General features: G+C 61.8%; 1 protein-coding gene across 3 annotated transcripts in view; it reads right to left on the bottom strand.

Annotated features, from left to right (window-relative positions):
- The window catches only part of FBLN2 (fibulin 2), a 65,876-nt gene that overhangs the window by 30,983 nt on the left and 16,249 nt on the right, over nucleotides 1-18,644 (bottom strand). For all 3 annotated transcript variants that reach the window (XM_008260298.5, XM_089306543.1, XM_089306544.1), the window contains exon 2: nucleotides 15,332-16,603. In XM_008260298.5, coding sequence (XP_008258520.2) covers nucleotides 15,332-16,589 — 1,258 coding nt within the window. In that variant the 5' untranslated portion in view covers nucleotides 16,590-16,603. The remainder of the gene's footprint in view (nucleotides 1-15,331; nucleotides 16,604-18,644) is intronic.

The following is an 18,644-nucleotide window of genomic DNA, read 5'->3' on the forward strand; positions in this document are numbered from 1 at the left end:
CCGGTCATGGAAGATGTGCAGACCCCAGTCCTGCGACTTCCTGCTGAGAGACAGGGGTCCTGTACATGGGGGCGGGGCCACGGGATCCAAGGACTTGCCGCACCCACACACCAGCACACGACTGTGCACCTGAGGGCCAAGGTTGGACAAAGCCAGGCAAGGCTGTTCTGGTGGCAAAAGTCAGAGGAAACTGGTGACAGTGGGGTGGGGAGGGAATGCGATTCCCGGCCCTCAGCCTGCTGCGTGCGGCACCACAGCACCGGCTCGCCCAGCCCCCCACGAGAAGCCTCGCTGGGGAAGGCAGGAGGATTCTGAGACTAAGATAAGCTAAAGACTCGAGCCTGAAACGCAGGAGCCAGCTCAGTGCCCTGCGCCAGACCCACGAGGACAAACACTGTGATCCCACTGGCGTGAGAGCCCCAGGGAGCTCAGATTCCCAGGGACAGAAGGCAGGAGGGCGGGCGCTGGGGGCTGGGGAGGGGGGTGGGGAGCTGCTGTTTCCTGGGGACAGAGTTTCAGTTTAGGAAGATGAGAGCGTTCTAGAGACAGACAGCTTAATGCCACCGAGCTGCACACTCAGAGACTGGGAAAGTCCTGCTCCGTGATCAACGCACTGCAGTGCGAGAACACGGGGCCCCAGCACTTGCCCTCTGGGAATCTCACCTGCAGCCAGGCGCCCCCTTGAACAAGGGGGTGGGGGGAGACGCTCGCCGCAGGTGCACAGCGGCAGCAAACCTTCGGGAAACAACGCTCGTCCCTGTGATGAAGCCGCTGATGCCCCATCCACACATCCCTCTGCAGGTGTTCACCAGACTCAGATCTGCATGCGGGGATCCAGAACAATCTCTGAATGTCTCTGAATAGCAGTGTCAAGAGTCAAAGCTGACTGTGCCACCATCTGCCGTTTTACAGGGAGTCTTTTTGAAAGAAGCCCCAAGACACTGGCTGGCAAGAGTGGGGGCGGTCCTGGGGAGACCCCAAGCCGGAGAGGAGAGAAACGGATGTGTGGCATTTGATTGTGATCCTAGCCAGGTCCCACACGTTCCAGAAACTTCTGTGAGAAAAGGATTCAGATTGTGGGGACTCACACATCCTGTACTTCCTTTGATCGCCAGCACAATGGGTGCCCAGAACAACCCAGGGCAGAGGTCACGACCCCTCTGGACAGGCCCCTCTCCCCGCCTTTAAAGCCCTCAAGAATTCTGGCTTGGGAAATGCTACAGAGAAAGGTCTTCACCTGGCGGGGGGTGCGGGGGCCACCTGTGTGGACAGGATGTTTGCGGGGCCTGTGCAAACAGCGCAGGGCGGACCGGGCCGCCCCTTGCTCTCAGCAGCCTGGCTGCTCTGTGGGTGGGGGCAGGGGCTACCCCTGCGGGCCCTGGGAAGGTCTTTCCTGACCACCCTCAATGCCTTGAGTCTTTTTATGAGTCTGCAAAGTGGACAAGCAAAAAGGGTTCACAAGCTCCTCTCTGTCTTCCAGTGCCCAAGACCACAGAAACGGCAGGGCAAGGCTGAAGCCAACAGGAGCCGCTGGGCAGAGGGCTCCGCCTGTACCCCGTGAATCTGGCCTGAGAGATGCGCCCTGGACCACACTGGCTGGGCAGCTGCACCCACACTCCCTCACCTGCTCCCACGTGCCCACAGCTCCTGCTGGCACCTCCCAAACACCATGCTCTTGGGCAGGGCGTGGACAGCCTGCACCCCATACACAGTGGCCACCTCGTCCACTGCACCTGCCGTCCACTGCAGCCCGGCCCGGGGAGGAGTGGGCATGCTCCTGTGGGGCCCTAACTGTACCCCACACCCACTCCATAGCTGAGAAAGGAGACACAGCTTGCCCCAGACCACACACCCAAGCCGAGGGCAGCCACGGGATTCGAACTCAGGCTGTGGCTCCAGCCAGCAGCTCTTGGACAGAGCTTGAAGGAATGAAATGAGGAGAGAGGAAGGCAGGATGGAGGTCAGGGGAGGTCACAGCCGTCCTGGCCAGGCCCACCCCCAGCATGGGCTCTCAGCCATCACTCCATCTGCACGGGGCTGGGAGTCAGGGGCCAAGCTCTGGGCCCCCTGCCTCCTCCACGAAGGCCGCCTGGAGCCAAACCTGCCCACCCGGCTCTGCCAGGTGGAGCTGCCCAGCTGTTTCCTGGCCCAGCTGTGGACCGCTCTTCCCAAAGAACCTGCAGAACCACCACCCCAGCTGGCAGAACCCGGGCCCAGAGGAGCAGAGAGCCACGCCCAAGGCTATGGGGTGGCCATGGTCATTTGTGAGGCGGCCCTCAGCCCAGGGGCCTCTGGGTGGCAGGGCTGCTGCTGCGCCCAGGAGCGGTGAGCAAAGGTTCTGAGCAGACACAAGCACACCACGGGGTGGACGAGATGCCCGCCAGGCCCCAGGAGCCCTGGGCAGCAGAGGCCTCCAACCACAGCATCTGAACACCTATGGGGCGTGGCTTAACAGCCATCTCCAGCCTCCCACACACCCACCTGGAGCCCAAGACTTTCCCAAGGGTCTCCAAACATGTTTGTGGCGGTCTCAGGGGGAAAACAGCACAGCTCCAAACACCAAAAAGAAGCCACCAAATAGAAACACAAAGACGTTCACTTAAGATCTACAGATGTCACAAGAGATTCCCCAGCCCCACCTCCCCGGTCCAGCGCAGCCCAGTTCAGCACCGAAGGAACCTGGGCACCAAGAACTTGGCAATGATGGGAGGTGGGGGCAGAGTTGCTTCAGAAAATGACTGATCGAGTGACCAATTGATTTGAAAGGCAGAGTGACAGAGAGGGAGAGACAAAGATCTTCCATCCGCTGGGTCACTCCCCAAACTGCTACGACACCCAGGGCTGGGCCAGGCCAAGACCATGAGCCTGGAACTCCACCTGGGTCTCCCACATGGGTGGCAGGGGCCCAGGTCCCCGGGCACAGGAGCAGAGAGCTGGATGGGAAGTGGAGCAGCCGGGACTGGAGCCACAGCACAGGTCCTGGGGCAGCTGCTTTGAAGCTGGGGCTGCTTTCGTGGCGGGGTGGGGATGGCGAGAGGGGAAGGGCCACACCAGCCAGTCCTCCCTGGGACTTCTGAGTGATGCTCCCGACAAGTCTGGTGTCAGGGAGAATGATTTTGTTCTGGAAGATGAGTTCAGCATGGAACCAAGATCAGAAGGCAGCTCTGCCTGGCCCCGAGGCCCAAAGATGCTGACTCGTGTTCTGGATCCCACGGTGAGCGTGCAGGCTGACGCTAACCCATGGACCCTTAACATCCGCAGGACTTTAAGGAGAATCCAACACAGCCCAGCAGCTGCTGAATTCAATTTGAATATTTCCATTCCATCAGTGACATCCCAGAACAGTCAGAGTTCTGTGCAGCCCCTCCCCACCCTGCCCCATTCTTGGAGAGGGGGCGTCTGTTCTCCCACCTTGCTACTGTGGACATCACGACGTGGTACATATACAACCTGGAGAGGCCACAGAGCAGCATCTGCCCTCTCTCCTGGAGCCCTGCCATGCGCCATGTGAATGAGTTGGGTCCATGGACGAGAGACCACCACCCCAGCAGAGGCCCTATTAGACCAGCCAGACGCCAGGCTGGCCACTGGCCAACCACAGACATCAGCCACGCCGGGCCCACGTCAGCAGAGTCCACAGGATCGTGACCCAAATACGGGGATGGAAAAGGTAACTAATACTACTTATTATGGCCCTCAAAAGGTTAAGAGCAACACAACTGACACAGTATCAACCATCAGCTAGTTAGGAATGGATCTAAGTAAAGACATCTAAGACTACAGAAAAACCACAAAACAATGCTGTGAGAGAAGAGAGCCCGAGCCAGCACTGTGGTGTGATGGGTTAAGCCGCTGCTGTGACACTGACATCCCATATGGGCGCAGGTTCAAGTCCTGGCTGTTCCACTTCCGATCCAGCCCCCTGATACTGTCCCTGGGAAAGCAGCGGAAGATGACCCGAGTATTTAGTACCCTGCCACCCTCGTGGGAGACCGGGATGAAGGTCCTGGCTCCTGGCTTCGGCCTGGCTGTTGCAGCCATTTGGGAAAGGAAGAAGTAGATGGAAGATTTCTCTCTCTCTTCTCTCTGTAACTGCCTTTCAAAATAAATAAATACATCTTTTTAGGAAATAAACAAGAGCGATGTAAATAAGTGGAGGAATGGATCACATTCATGAGATCAAAAAACAGTGCTGTTCACCTGTCAGTGCCCTCACAACTGAGCTCTGGATTCTACACAGCAACAATCAAAATCCCCGCAGGATTTTTTTTTTTTTTAAAGATTTCTTTCTTCATTTGCAGGAGTTATACAGAAAGAGAGAGGGAGAGACAGAGAAAGAGGTCTTCCATCTGCTGGTTCACTCCCCAGATTGCGTGAAAAAGCCAGTTTACGCCAGGTCTTCCAAATGGGTGCAGGGACCCACGTGCTTGCCTTCTGCTGCTTCCTGAGGCCACCGACACAGAGCTGGATCAGTAGAACTGCTGGGACACGAACCAGTGGTGGCTTTCCCTGCTACCCCACAAGGCCAGCCCTGCTAGCAGCTTTTTAAAAATAGAAACTGATGGGCTGAGGGAAGGCGTCTGGTGCAGTGGTCCCGTGCTGGCGTGCCTGCACTCCAGACCGGGCTCCACTCCCCATTCCAGCTCCCTGCTGATGCACCTGGGAGGCAGCGGGTGAGGGCTCAAGGACTTGGGTCCCTGCCACCCACATGGGAGACCAGGATGGCGTCCCAGCCTCCTCATTTCAGCCTGGTCCAGTCTTGGCATTTTGAGAGTGAACCAGTGGAAAGATATGAAAGATATCCCTCCTCCACCCCATATCCTGGCCCTTCAAATAAGAAAAAATAAACATTTTAAAATTTAAAAAAAAAAAAGGAAAGGATATTAGCAAGCTGATTTTAGATTTATTTGGAAATGCAGAAGACTTGGGGTAGACAAAATAAACTTGGGGAAAGAAGAAAGCTGGCGCACTCGCATTAGCAGATCCTCAGAGTCCCTCTAGGGCTGCAGGGAGCAAGAGAGTGGCACTGGTGTGAAGACAGGGGGCGGTGGGACGGAGCAGAGCCAGGCGAGGTGCTCGGCGTGTCCCTAGACAGCCAGCGAGGGGCCACAGATGGGCAGGGAGCGCTCCCGGGCCCCCGCGCCGGGTCGGCCACCGAACGCCAGCAGTGCCTGCAGCGCAGGCAGAAACAGATCCCAGGGGGACCTGAACGTGAAACGCCGGACAATGAGACATCTAGGATGTGACAAGGGACAGGGTCTTTACGTCGTCGGGGCAGACACAGATTACTCGGGACACAAAAGCAAGGAGCATCCCAGGGACGGGACCCGCGCCCCTCGACACAGAAAACATCACTAGGGAGAGGAAGGGGCAGGTCACCGGGTGGGACGAGCCGTGTAAGGGACCAATCAGGACAAAGAAAGGCACTTCAGACCCAGGCGGACAGCAACAAGACAGCCCACAGTGAGACAAAGCTGCCCACCATGACAGCTGCGGAGGGAACAGGAGTGAAAGCCACCTCCAGACACCTGGACCCACGCAGCACACTGGCCGCAAGCCCAGAGGGCGACAGCCAGCGCTGGCGAGGAAGGGCAGCGGGCAGCTGACCTGGCCACGTGCTCTGGAAAACCATGAGCGGGCATCAGCCAACACCACCGCCTGTTAAAAAAAAAAAAGTATATTTACTTACTTGAAAGGCAGAGTAACAGATGGAGAAAGAGAGTCCAGGCTGGGCCACAGCAAAGGTAGGAGCCAGGAGCTTTATCCAGGTCTCCCACGTGGGTGCAGGGGCCCAGGCACTCCAGCCATCCTCTGAAGACTGCCCTGGCGCATTAGCTGGGAGCTGGATCAGAAGTGCAGCAGCCGGGGATGCGGGTGTCACAGGCAGTAGCTCAACCCACTGCACCACAATGCCCACCCCCACTTTACGGTGATCCTGTCCCCACAGACATGAGCACCGCTCACAGCCACTGCACACATCACGCCCCAGAACCACCAGATGTCCATCAACTCCAGAAGAGTGGAGCAAACCATGACTGCTTCTGTCAATGGAATAAAAAAAAAAAGAGCGACGGTTCTGGATGGACCACGGGCACAAGACGACAGGTTGAGCCCCCAGCGCTTATCCTGTGCTACAGAAGCCAAGCACAAGCAAGATCACGATGTACGGTCCCCGTGACCCAAGACAACCTCCAGAACAGGCCAAGAGGGGCCAGAGCTGTGGTGCAGCCGGCTAAACCTCCACCTGCGGCGCCAGCACCCCACGGGGGCACAGGTTCAAGTCCCAGCTGCTTCTCTTCCAATCCAGCCCCTGGCTGATGGCCTGGGAAAGCAGTGTATGTTGGCCCAAGTGCTTGGGCCCCTGTATCCATGTGGGAAACCGGAAGAAGCTCCTGGCTCCTGGCTTTGGATCGGCGCAGCTCTGGCCATTGCAGCCATTTGGAGAATGAACCAGTGGATGGAAGACCTCTCTGTCTCTCTCTTTCTGTCTCTCCCTCTCTATGTCTGAACTTGGCCTCTCAAATAAATAAATAAACCTTTAAAAAAAGAATCTGGGAAGAGGCACCAAGCACATTCCGGAGAGCTGGGAATGCCTTCTATCTTGGTGGTGAGCGCCTGGTGTTGGGGTAGACAACTTGGTGTTGCGGGCACAGACTCACGAAGCTGTTCTAAGGCACCTGTGTCTTCCTGGCCACACAGTACACCAAACAGGAAGTTCTAAAAGTCGCGATTAGGAAGAGGTCAGAAATTGTCGTGAGCTGAGCCCCACCTCAAAGGATTGCGCAGGGCTGGCCAGACGCGCGGGGCAGCCACGCGGGGCAGCCAGGTTCCCTCTCCCAGGAGAACTGCGAACGCTCTCTCCCGCGTTACTCGGAGCCATTGCTCCCTGCTGCCTGCGGTCCTGCTCACACGGAAGCCTGCTGGACCCCGGATCTTGAGAGAGTGGAAGAGCTATTTATAGATGAATCTTGGGCCGGCGCCGCGGCTCACTAGGCTAATCCTCCGCCTAGCGGCGCCGGCACACCGGGTTCTAGTCCCAGTCGGGGCGCCGGATTCTGTCCCGGTTGCCCCTCTTCCAGGCCAGCTCTCTGCTATGGCCTGGGAGTGCAGTGGAGGATGGCCCCAGGTGCTTGGGCCCTGCACCCCATGGGAGACCAGGAAAAGCACCTGGCTCCTGGCTCCTGCCATCGGATCAGCGCAGTGCGCCGGCCGCGGCGGCCATTGGAGGGTGAACCAACGGCAAAGGAAGACCTTTCTCTCTGTCTCTCTCTCTCACTGTCCACTCTGCCTGTCAAAAAACAAACAAACAAACAAACAAACAAAAAAATATAGATGAATCTTGCAAATGACTTAATTCTATTCATTACTCTTTCTGGTGCAACGCAATTCCTAATTCCTCCTGCCTGCAGACAGCTTAACGCGAGGGGACTTCAGACAGCACGTGGAAAAAAGAGCTTTCTCCTCTTGGGCAGACAGGAAGTGGGCACCCACGCTGTCCAGCACAGCTTTCTATAAAGTGCCAGGTGAGCGCGCTGGCCAGGGAGGTGTTGAGTCAGACCCCTGTCCAGACCCAAGGGCCAGGGCCGCACCAGCGAGGGGTCTTGGGGGTGAGTCTGGGGGCTAGGGCTGCGTCCCCAGCGTGTTCTTCCCAAACCAAACTCCCAACACCTTTCCCTTGCAAACGGGAAGTTGCCAGCTTGGTGAGGAAGGGGCGGCCACACAGTGGACCTCTGATTGGTTTCCACCACTGGCCCTGGCCCGTGCCCTGAGCCCCAGGCTCGTTTTCCCCAGGGCTGATGTGGCACAAGCCGCTCACTCTGACACTTCCAGTGTGAGAGCTGCCAGGGCCCCGCCCCAGGCCTGAGGCTGCCGTCTCAGGATGCACCTGCCACACCTCCCCACACTTCACCAAGCTTTCCCCAGGCTCAGACGCTGCCGGCCCATGCACCACACTGTGCCCGTCCCAGTGTATGAAGCCCTTCGAGATACCACCCCATTCCAAAACGGGAGGTCGGCGTGGAGAGCGCCGGGCTGGGCATCAGGGCTTCTGGGCCCCATCTCTGAGCGCATCAAGCCTCTGAGGTCCTCTCCCAGTCCCGAGCCTCTATGGGGTTCCTGATCGCATCCCCACAGGCAGGAATCACCAATCTGTGAGCCCAGGGTGTGGTGTAAAGGCACCACACACTTGGTTGGTGCTTTAAAACATTTGATTGAATTGCCAATAGTTGCTAAGCAGGGGCTTCCCCGTGTTCCAGGCTCCTGTTAAAAGACCTGAAGCCGTGGGCCACGCAGGGCATCTGTGGCACCTGGGCTGGGCAGCAGCTGCCCCTGGGTTTCAGGCACCGGCCTCCGGCTCCCACCACTTCCAGCGACCCAGGCTGTGTACTCGGTCATGTTCACTCTCCTAGCCGTGTGCATCCCCAGCCAGGGGGCATGGCCTCTCTGGTTGCCAGCAGAGCCTGGTTAGAGTGTGCTGCCCTCAAAGGGGCTGGAACTGGAGGCAAGCAGGGCACTCCTACCCCTCCTGCTCCCTGGGGCCAGAGCCTGCCCAGCCGCCCCCACACTGCAGGCAGGAGGCCTCGGGCAGGGGACAGGTGCAGGACCTGTGGCTGCCAGCCCTGCCCCAAGCCCTGCTCTGACCTTCAAGGGCCAGCAATCAGAACAGTCCCGGAGCCTCGGTCTGCGCAACAGGGACGCATTTGCCTGCACAGGGCAGCAGGGCAAACTCAGGGATGCGGCGGGCAGGGCCTGGGAAGCGCCTGCAACAAAGGGCCCAGGCAGTGGTTTGCAAACCTCTGCTTCATCAGCTTCGGGGTGCTTGGACAATGCGCTTAACTTGGACAGGCCTCGGCAGCCTCATCTGTCAAATGGACATAATGACAGCACACCACGCACCCTCCCCGGGGTGTCATGAAGCTTAGTGGGCTGGTGCACGCTCAGGACAAGCACTCTCTCCACGCACACCAGCTAACCTCACACAGGTGATGGACAGGCAGGGCTGGCCTACAGCCTCGGTGGCCGAGCGGGCCCTGGGCTTGTTTCTGGGGTGTGGGCCTCACAGCCAGGCTGTGCCGACTCAGTGCAGCCGGGGGCGGGAACAGGCAGCAAGGAGTGCTGGGCTGCACATCTGGAGGCAGCTGGATGACAAACATGTGGGTGGGGGGCAGGAAGTGAGCAGCTGAACACCCCCACCCAGCCCCAGCAGGCCTGGCCCTTGGCTCATTCCACGGAGGGGACAGCTTCTGGCCAACCAAAAGACACCGATCTGTTCACCTAAACAAACGACCCAAGTTCACTCCCCGTCCCCGTCCCGGAGCAGGGGAAGGAGGGGGACTCACAGTCCGGGGCAGCCATCTGTCACCCTCACCTGCTCTCTCAGCAAGCCTGAGAGGGCCGCCCCACCCCCCACCCCCACCACACAGAGGCAGAGACAGGGGCTTAGAGAAGGCGAGTCGCTCGCCTGAGGTCACACAGCGGGGGCAGCAGAGGCAAGACTGCATCCTCGGAGGACTGGGCTGAGCCCGGCTTCCCATCATGGAGCCCTGGGGGCCAACCAGGGGGAGGAGGGCCCAGCAGAGCCCAGCCCAGGCGGCGCTGACCCCAGCTAGCCAGAAGCCTCCCTGGAAGCCCAGATGCTGCCGGACAGAGCACTCAGAGGCTATGCAAGCTGGGTCCAGCCTGGAGGAGGTGCCGGTGGGTGGGCGGGTGCTGCACGCAAACCATGAGCCCATGGCCCCACACAGGAGCAGGGCATGAAGGTGGCCCTGCACCACCTGGGACTCTGCAGCAAGAACCCTGAGCCAAAACACACTTCTAACCTAGCACTGCTCCAGGAAGTGGGCAGGACAGACACCTGCCACGTAGTGACAGGTAACCGACAAAATCCCACAGCAGAACAGAGTGCACCTAGGTGCGCGCCCGCAGCGGTGGCAGCTGGTGGCCCTCAGGAGTGCTCCCGCCCTAGCGGGTCCCCAAGACCCTCTGAGGAGCCCACAAGGTCTAAACGATGCTCGCGGAGACACGGAGACCCTGGCTGCCTTCTTCACACCTCCTCCCAGTTCTCCGGGACTACGCGACACCGTGATGGCATCACCACTTGGATAGGAACACGTGCTGGATGTTGTGTTTTCTAGAATTTTCTAAAGTGATCTCCCAAAAACATGCTTGGCGGGGTCAGCTGTCAGGGAGACGTGCACCAAAACCACAACGAGCCCCTAGCTCACCCTCACGGGCGGGGCGGTGACACGGGTGCTGGCCGGGAAGTGGAGGCGGCGGAGCCCACGTGCACTGCTGGCAGGGACTTAGCCCAACCGTGCTGCACCTGCAGGGCAGTGTGGCGGTCATCTGACAGCTACACTGAGTCTCCACAGCACCCCACGATTCTGCTCTGGAACTGCTCTCGCTGCCAGGAGAGATGAAAACGGGGGTCCCACCGTCCACAGCACAAAGTGCACATGATGCCAATGTCACTCCAACCCAGCGTCCATCTGCGGATGCGTAGATTGAAGAGCATGGTGTGGGCACGTGGAAACAGTACGCAGCCACGGGAAGGGACCGAGTGCAGACACACACTGCGGCACGGCCACGCCTGGAGAAAGCCACGCGGGGTGAGAGAAGGCAGTCACGTACAAGGGGCCCCCGGTGCGGCTCCCAGCTGTCCCAGGAGCAGCCGGGCCCCCCAGTCCAGACTCAGTCCAGACTCTGCAGCAGATTCCCGGCTGCTGGAGAGGAGGGGGCAGTAGACGGCTGCAACAGAGGCACAAGGTTTCTTTTTGGCGTGATGGAGTTTTCTTAAACGAGGGTTTGATGTTTTCACAACTCAAGCCTCCCTCGGGGTTCCAGGACCTGTGCCCGGCTGCCAAGTGGAGTCAGGCCAGCGGTGAAACCCAGGGGCGCTGACCCGAGGGGCGGGCTGCAGGCACACTGCGCCCATCAGCCTGAGGGCAGCTCCGAGCTCCTGGGGTGGCCGCATCTGCCCACCCCTCACCCAATGCCAGCCCTGGGGACACTCCTCGGGAGGTCGCCCCACCTCCCAGCGCCTGTGGCACAACCCACACCTCCCAGCGCGAGGCCTGCCCCGGCCTGGGGGGGCGGCACCCAGCAGTGCTCACCGCAGCCCCTGCGCTCCCACGATGCTGCGTCCCCCAGGAGGCAGGGGGTGGCACTGCAGGCCCCAGGTCACATGGCTGTCCCCTGTATTCTCAGCAGCCCTGCCCTCTGCAGGAGCCCACGTCCAGGGATACTCAAGCCCCTGCTATGGACCAGCGTGGGAGCTACTCGTCCCCAGCGCCCACAAGCCCGCACCGCACCTGGGAAGCAGCTGCCAGGCGGTGACTCAAGGAAAAATGAAGCAACCGCCTTCCCTGGCTCCTGTCAATCACCGGCTGGCAACATCTGCGCAAGGGAAGCCCTGGGCCAGCGAGGGCCAGCGGTGCCCTCAGAGCCACCTGACCCGCCCAGACATGCGCAGAGGTGGCGACCACCCACAGACGCTCTGTCCCGGCAGGCAGACGGCCCCTCCGCAGGCCCCGCGGGCTGGGGGTGAAGCCCCCCAGGGAGCCCTCCCTGGCTCACTCCAGCGGCCTGGAGCACCTGCCCCAGGCGACTCTGTAACACAGCCCACAGGTGTCCAGGATCCTGGGCTGGCCTGGAGGACTCCTAGGACTCTCCCACGGGGCGGCCCAGACCAGAGAGGACGGTGGCCAGGAGGCTTCTGGGAAGCAGGGCGGGTCTCCACCTGTCACTCACCGCTGCTCCCTGGAGACAGAGCCTGGAGGGCCCCTGTCTCCAGTGCTGGCTCCTGGGACCACAGGGGAGGGGGCAGGGCTCTGCTCCTGCACCTCCAAAACAAACCACATCGTGCCACCCCCTGCCTGGGGCCTTCACTGGCTCCCCACTGCCCCTAGCACAGAGGCTCATCCATCACCCTGGGTCTGGACCCTGCCCTACACCTCTCCTTTCACTCCAACCCAATCCCCTCTAGATGCAGGACCTTTGTACCTGCCAGTGCCCTGGCCTGCAGCACCCTCTTCTCTCCACTCCCACCCACTGTCTCATCCTGCACACTGTAGCTCCACATCACCTCCTCCAGGAAGCCCTCCCTGATCCCCAGGGATCATGCACTTCTCAGTCCACAGACAGCTAGGCAGTTCACGCCTGTGCAACGACTGACCGGCTTACCTGTCCCACCAAGCTCCTGGTCCCCCAGGGTGGGGTCTGGGCACGGTTTTGCTCCAGTTCGCCCAGCCTCTGCCCCAGCCAGGCACACACTGGCCACTGGGGGCTTTGTTCAGATGGAAGCACACTTACAGCAGCGCCCGGCACAAGTCACAAGTGCGGCGTTGGCAAGGGACATTCAGTTTTAATGAGCTCCCCCATCAGCTGAATGCCTCGGCGTCAGAGACCCCTGCCCCATGGGGTCTGCCACGTGACATCCCGAGCACGGGGCCCCTTTCCTCCACGCATTCCTGGGACCCGCAGGGGTTGTGGCGGGGCCTCCCCCTGGTCAGGACCTGCCTCCAGCTTCTCCAGGAACCCCCAAGCCCCCAGGAGCTGCCCCGCCCCAGCGTCCCCTCCGCTCCAGCGCCAGCCCAGGGGAAAAGCCGCCCCTGCAGAGCCCCTGAGCCACAACAGACGCCCAGCCCCTCCCCCCGGCCCAGGGAGCCGGGCATGTGGCTTCCATTAGGCCACATCTGGACGTGCTCAGAGGCAGGGAGGGCCCAGCCGAGGCAGCCTGGATCCCTGGCACAGCTCCGGCTCCAAGACAGGACCGCCGCCTCGGCCGAGACTGGGGCGATGGCGCTGGAATCCTCCTGGTCCAGGCTCCAGGTTGCCACAGCACCGCGAGGGCGGGGGTGGGAAGGGGGGCATCTCCAGGCCCATCGCCTGTGTCTCAGCAGGATGCGGGGGCTGAGCTGGGCAAAGTGGCCTCTCTGGCTTCTCCCCACCAAAGGCCCCTGCAACACTAGGGTCTCCCCAGGCCTCCCCCAAGAACAGCAGCCAAGTGGCTCAGGGCCCAAATCCCACTTCCTCTGGGACGTGCAACCCTTCACCCTAACACCTCGCTCACCAGCCCTCGGCCATGAGGGCCCAGATCCCTGCGTGCATCCCCCGGTTAGCGCCCCTCTCCCCGCAGACCCCAGCAGGGCAGCGCCGTGCCACCATGTTCATGGGCACAGACGGGCCCCTTGCGAACTGGTGAAGAAGAGAGCAGTAGGCTGCAGGGCAAGGGGACGGTCACCACTGACCCTCGCCACCACCGAGCAAGCGCCCAGCTCAGGCCCAGCATCCGACACAGAGGGGCTCACGGAATCCTCACCACGGCCCCAGGGAGCAGCGACTTCCTGCTGCTGGCAGATGGAGAAACTGAGGCACAAAACAGTAACGGCCCCAGGCGCACGAGTCATGAGCCCAGAGCCCATGCAGCGGTGGGTGACGGCAGCCGCTGAGCAGTGGGTGTTTACCTGGCCAGGCCCTGCTCCAGGGTCCCCTTTGAGCCCACCCCTACCCTCCATTCTCGGCACACCAAAAGCTACAACTGTCTTGCCGCGCCCTGTGAATTCAGGTCTCTGAGCCTTTGCCTGTGCCGTACCCCGGACAGGACAGCCCTTGGATGGGGTGAGGGGCTCTGAGGCAGGAGGCACTCGATGGGGAGAGGGGTGGCACCAGCCCCCAGCAGCCTTTACCCAAAGCCACACCCTGAAACCTGAGAAAGCTCAGGGCAGAGAAAATAAGAGAGACCAGAGTCCCCAAGAACAAAGAAGTCCCCAGGATTCCAAGGCCCCGAACCCCAGCGCGGCCTCTGGCAGCAAGGGGCGGGGGCGAGGGCAGGGGCTGCGCCTGTTTTGGAAACCACCAGCAGGCGCACGCTCCCCAGGCAGGCTGCAGCCCCCCGCCCCCACCCCTGCACACGTGCTTCTCATTACACAGGGCAGGAGGGGCGGGGCAGCCGCCTCTTGCCACGTGCCCCCAAGTCAGCGGTCACGCCCCTCAGACCCTGCGCTGCTGGGCGCAGTGGGCAGCAAGTGGGGGCCTGTGGGTCTGAGGGAGCCACCCAGCCCCCAGGGTTCACCCTCATTGCACGTCTACAGGATGCACACACAGGCCACGCCCAGCAAGTGCTGTCGGAGCCAGGACTGGTTAAGGGAGCTGCCCGAGGCCACCGAGCCACAGGCAGCAGGACGGGAAGCTGGGCACAACGTGGAAGGCCTCACTTCCAGGAAGCCTTCCCAGATAGCCTCTCTCATGGCCCCTGGCCTGAGGACCGGGTGCAGACCCATTAGCCCGTCCCCGCCATCCCAGGGCTCACAGGTGACACCTGACAAAGGTCAGCAGGCTGAGTGACGTGGGACCGGACAAGACGCAGGCTCCAGGCTGTGGGGGATCAGCTCCAGGCCCCAGGGCGCCTCAGATGGGAGGCAGGGAGAAAACAGGGGTGGGGGGGGCGCCTGTGACAAGACACAAAGGATTCAGGGTGGAGCTCCTGGAGGAGGTGCCCCGAGCAGTGTGACCGAACACTTGGAACAGAGAGGACATGGTGTGGGGTGCCCAGAAGAAGACAGGAAATGAGGGGCAGAAGGGACAATGGGGGGCGCGTAAGAGACCGCACTGAGTCACCCAATATGCAGTGTTCTGGGGGGCAGAGAGCCCCACTGAGTCGCCCAGCGTGCACAGGGTTCTGTGTGCAGGCCTTGCACGACGCCCTCGGACTCAGCAGAGACTCTGCCAGGAGCAGTCGCTGCCTGCACGGCACGGATGTCCCACTGGAGAGGACGGTGACGAGGACACGGCGACTATGTACTACACGGTTACGTACAGCTAAGAGAAACTAAAGCATCAGAGGAAAGGGGGTGGGATTTAGGGACCACGGGGAGGTGGCTTGAGCAGAGAGCTGAGTGGAGGGGAAGAATGAGCCACAGGGGCACCTAGGCAAGTGCAAAAGCCCTGGGGCAGGAAGGAGAGGGTGTGCGGCAGGAGAGCTGCAGGAAGTCACAGGACAGGCCGTGCGGGGCCCACGGCCGCCAGGTGGTCTCTGGCCTCTGCTGGGAGCTGGCAGCCACAGGAGGGTGCTGAGTGGTGGCTGGCAAGGACTGCCGGGTGTGTTAGCAGATCCTTGGCTGCAGAGAGTGGCAGAGCTGGCACAAGGCTCTCGGGAGGGAATGCACCCCCGTCTGCCGCCACCCGAGAGGCAAGCGTGCAGCCGTGCCTGGAGGCACCAAGTCTGCAACCTCGCGAGCTCCGAGGAAGAGCGCCCCCCACCACAGGAGCCTCCCCCGCTGGCCCCCAGCCCGGGTCTGCAGCCCTGGCGACCGAGCTGGGGGACAAGGCTTACCTTCAGGGCCGCCTCTTGGGACAGAATGCACCGAGTTGGGGTCTGTGTCCTCCATGGCCCGGGAACGGGGCAGACCCTGCACGGGCCTGCGCACCTCCGGGGTGGGGGGCACCTGGGCTGCGCCAGCTGGTGTCGTGGACGGCACAGGGTGGCTGCTGGGCTGCACTGGGTCCCCGGGAGAGCTGGGCTCGGCCAGTGAGGGGACACGTTCGGCCGTGCTGGAAGCGGGCAGGGACGCAGCACCCTGGGGCCTGGCACTGTGCGGGGTGGCCTCGGCCTCTGGGATGAGGTTCTCTTCAGGCCCCGCCCTGGCTTCTGCCGCCTCCTCCCGGTCCGGGAGACGGGGTTCTGCTGGGGCTGTGGTAGGCAGCACATCCAGTTCCTGCTCTCCACCCGCCGCCGGCTGCTCCTCCGTGACGGCCAGTTCCTCCTCATCTTCCTTGCTGTCCTCTATCACTCTCCTGGCTTTGGCCTGCACAGGGGCCGGGGGCCCCAGGGCAGCGGCTGCTGTGGGCCTGGGGAGGGCGGCTGGCCAAGGCGGGGCCTGCATGGTGGACAGCGGTTGACTCCCGCCTCCCAGAGCAGCCGGGGGGCCCCCTGGCCCTGCCTGGACCTCACCGCCCAGGGCCACTGCTGCTTCTGCCTCTGCCACCTCCTGATCGTAGCTGTAGGGGTCTTCGTAGTGCCGCTCAGGGTCACCCTCCTCCGCATCGGACACGTTGCCCTGGCAACCTGGGAGCTGGTAGCAGATGAGCTCGCCACCAGCATCCGGGCAGTGGCAGGCCCCGCAGGGCGGCAGGTGCACGGTGTGGCCGGCGGTGTACTTGCGGCCCGCGTGCACGCAGCCCACCTGGCCGCACTGTGGGCAGCTGTCAGCCGCCACCACAGCCTCAATGCAGTTGGGCGGCAGCTCAGGGCACAGCATGAACTGGCAGCTGATCTTGCCGCCCCCCGGCGGGCAGGAGCACTCGGTGCTGCCGAAGTCCACGAAGTAGGACCGGCCGGCAGGTACCCGGCCGTCCATGAAGCCGCCCTGCACGCAGTCGTAGTACTGGTAGCCCTCGCAGGCACAGCCCTGCTGCACGCACGTGGCACAGCAGGCGCCCGGCTCCAGCGCCTCCTCAATGCAGTTCTCCAGTGGCGGGCACTCGACCCCCGTGCAGTCCTGCCATGGGACCGCCCCTCCTTGGCCCGGGCCCAGGGCGAGTGTCAAGGCCAGAGCCAGCCAGGCTCCTGCGGGCTCCCAGAGCAGCGCCATGGTCCTGCAAGGTCCTGGGGAACGAGAAAAGAGGCCCATCAGTGCCAGGAACGCCCACGGGACCCAGGCCCTCTGTATCCTGACACAGGCCCTCCGGGTGGGGCCCTGGTACCCACACACACACGCCACTGCATCCTGACTCTGTCACTCACAGGAGCCCGCGTCCAGTGAGCTAGGTGCTTGGCATCTCACACAATGTCCCACAGTCCTCTGTGCACAGCCCCCCCATACACATACACACAGTCTCCCCCACACCCACATCCACACCTGCACACACCCAGCGACCCGACTGTTCTCCCGAGGCCCAGAGGCCCAGAGGCCATGGTGAGTGGGCATGTTGGGCAGGAACGAGCCCATGCTGCAGCCCACCACTCGGATCCCAGGAGGCTCAGGACACCCCGGAGACCCCGGAACTGCAACTGAGCCCCAGAGGAAGCCGTACACTCAGCCCCCGCAGCACCAGCAAATGCATCGTGGCTGCCTCATTGTTCCTGAGCCCCAACACACACCCCAAGTTCTGCCCTCTCCCCCCGTCCTGCCCTCCTCTTTCCCTGGGACCCCAGCAGGATCGGAGAGTAGCCGGCTCAGGAAGGGGAGCCTCACTAGGCCTGACCCCTGGCCCGGTAGAAGTCACCTCCACAGACCCTCCCAGGGGCCTGAACACTCCCAGGGCTCTCCTCTCCCCACCCCTGCTCATCAGCCTCCAAAAGCCACTCAAATGCCACCTTCTCACCAGTCCACACCCCCCCCCAAGAGTCAAGGTCCCACAGCCCCCCCCCCCCAGGGCTCATGGCCAGGCCCAGGCCACCTGCTCACCCTGAAGTCACAGCCAAGGGCGCCTCACCCACTCCCAGCCCTGACACAGCATTAATGCTGGCAGTGACCTTGCTAAACTGTCATTAAAAAGGGACAATGAAGTGACATCTTTAGTACTTGAAGTGCTGGGTATGTCAAGCTTAAAAAAAGAGACATTTTTCAGAAGCGTCTGCCAAAGGGAAGACATGATGCAGAGCCAGCCGCCGTAGGCCGCCCACCTGGAACCCCGTGCATGGCCTGAGCCCAGGGGGCAGTGATTCGGTGACCCCTGAGCTTGTCCCACCGCGTCTTCCTGTCACTCAGACGTCTGCCTGCCTGCTGTCCGTACTGCCTTCCTTTTTGAGATTTATGTGAAAAGCAGAGTTACAGAGAGGGAGGGAGTGAGGGAGAGAGAGGAAAGGGAGGTCCTCCATCTGCTGGTTCACTCCCCAAATGGCCACAAGGGCCAGGGCCGGGCCAGGCCAAAGCCCGGAGCTTCTTCCAGGTCTCCCACGTGGATGCAGGGGCTCAAACACTTGGCCCATCCTCCACTGCTTTCCCAGGTGCCTTAGTGGGGAGCTGGATGGGAAGCAGAGCAGCTGGGACTGAAACCAATGCTGCTGATTTAACAGGACCCGCACGTTAGCCCCAGATGGCCTCCTTTCCAAGGGGTGCAACAGGGGGACCTGGGGTGCTTTACTCTGCATTTTCCTGGTTCCGGTCCCTCCGTGGAGAGGCAGGGGTCTCACTCAGCGCAGTGCGCTGCAGCCCGGCAGCTCGCGCTCCCGCCCTCAAGCCAGTCACTGCTTTGTGCCAGTCAGTGCTCTGTGTGTGGGTCCAGGCTGCTGCGGCTCCCCCAGCCCATGGGCCAGGCCCCCTTCCTGTTTTCCTCACTGAGGGCCTCCTCTGTCCAGGTGATGGGGCGGGGGGGCTGCTGTCTGCAGAAGCAGACATGTAGGAGGCACCTGCCACAGGGGCTCTGGGAAAAGGCAGCTGGAGCCCCCAGAGGGGCCCGTATGAATCTGTGACCCAGGGATGCAAAGCCAGCGTCCCACTTCTCGCCTGCACAAGCGTCCCCAGGCCCGCTTCGGTCTCTCCAGGTACAGGAGCTCGCTCTCTCTTTCCAAGACTTGGAGGGAGGTTTCCCTGGTGCAGCTGAGACCACTGCCCTCCCCTGCCCCCCCCACCACATCTGGAGCAGCCGTGCGGACGTGAGCACGGTGGGGGGTGCTCCTGCTCCTGCCCCTTCAGGCCCAGTAG

This window comes from Oryctolagus cuniculus, chromosome 10, assembly GCF_051225735.1.
Source record: "Oryctolagus cuniculus isolate XC-2025 breed Fujian yellow rabbit chromosome 10, ASM5122573v1, whole genome shotgun sequence".
NCBI lineage: Eukaryota > Metazoa > Chordata > Mammalia > Lagomorpha > Leporidae > Oryctolagus > Oryctolagus cuniculus.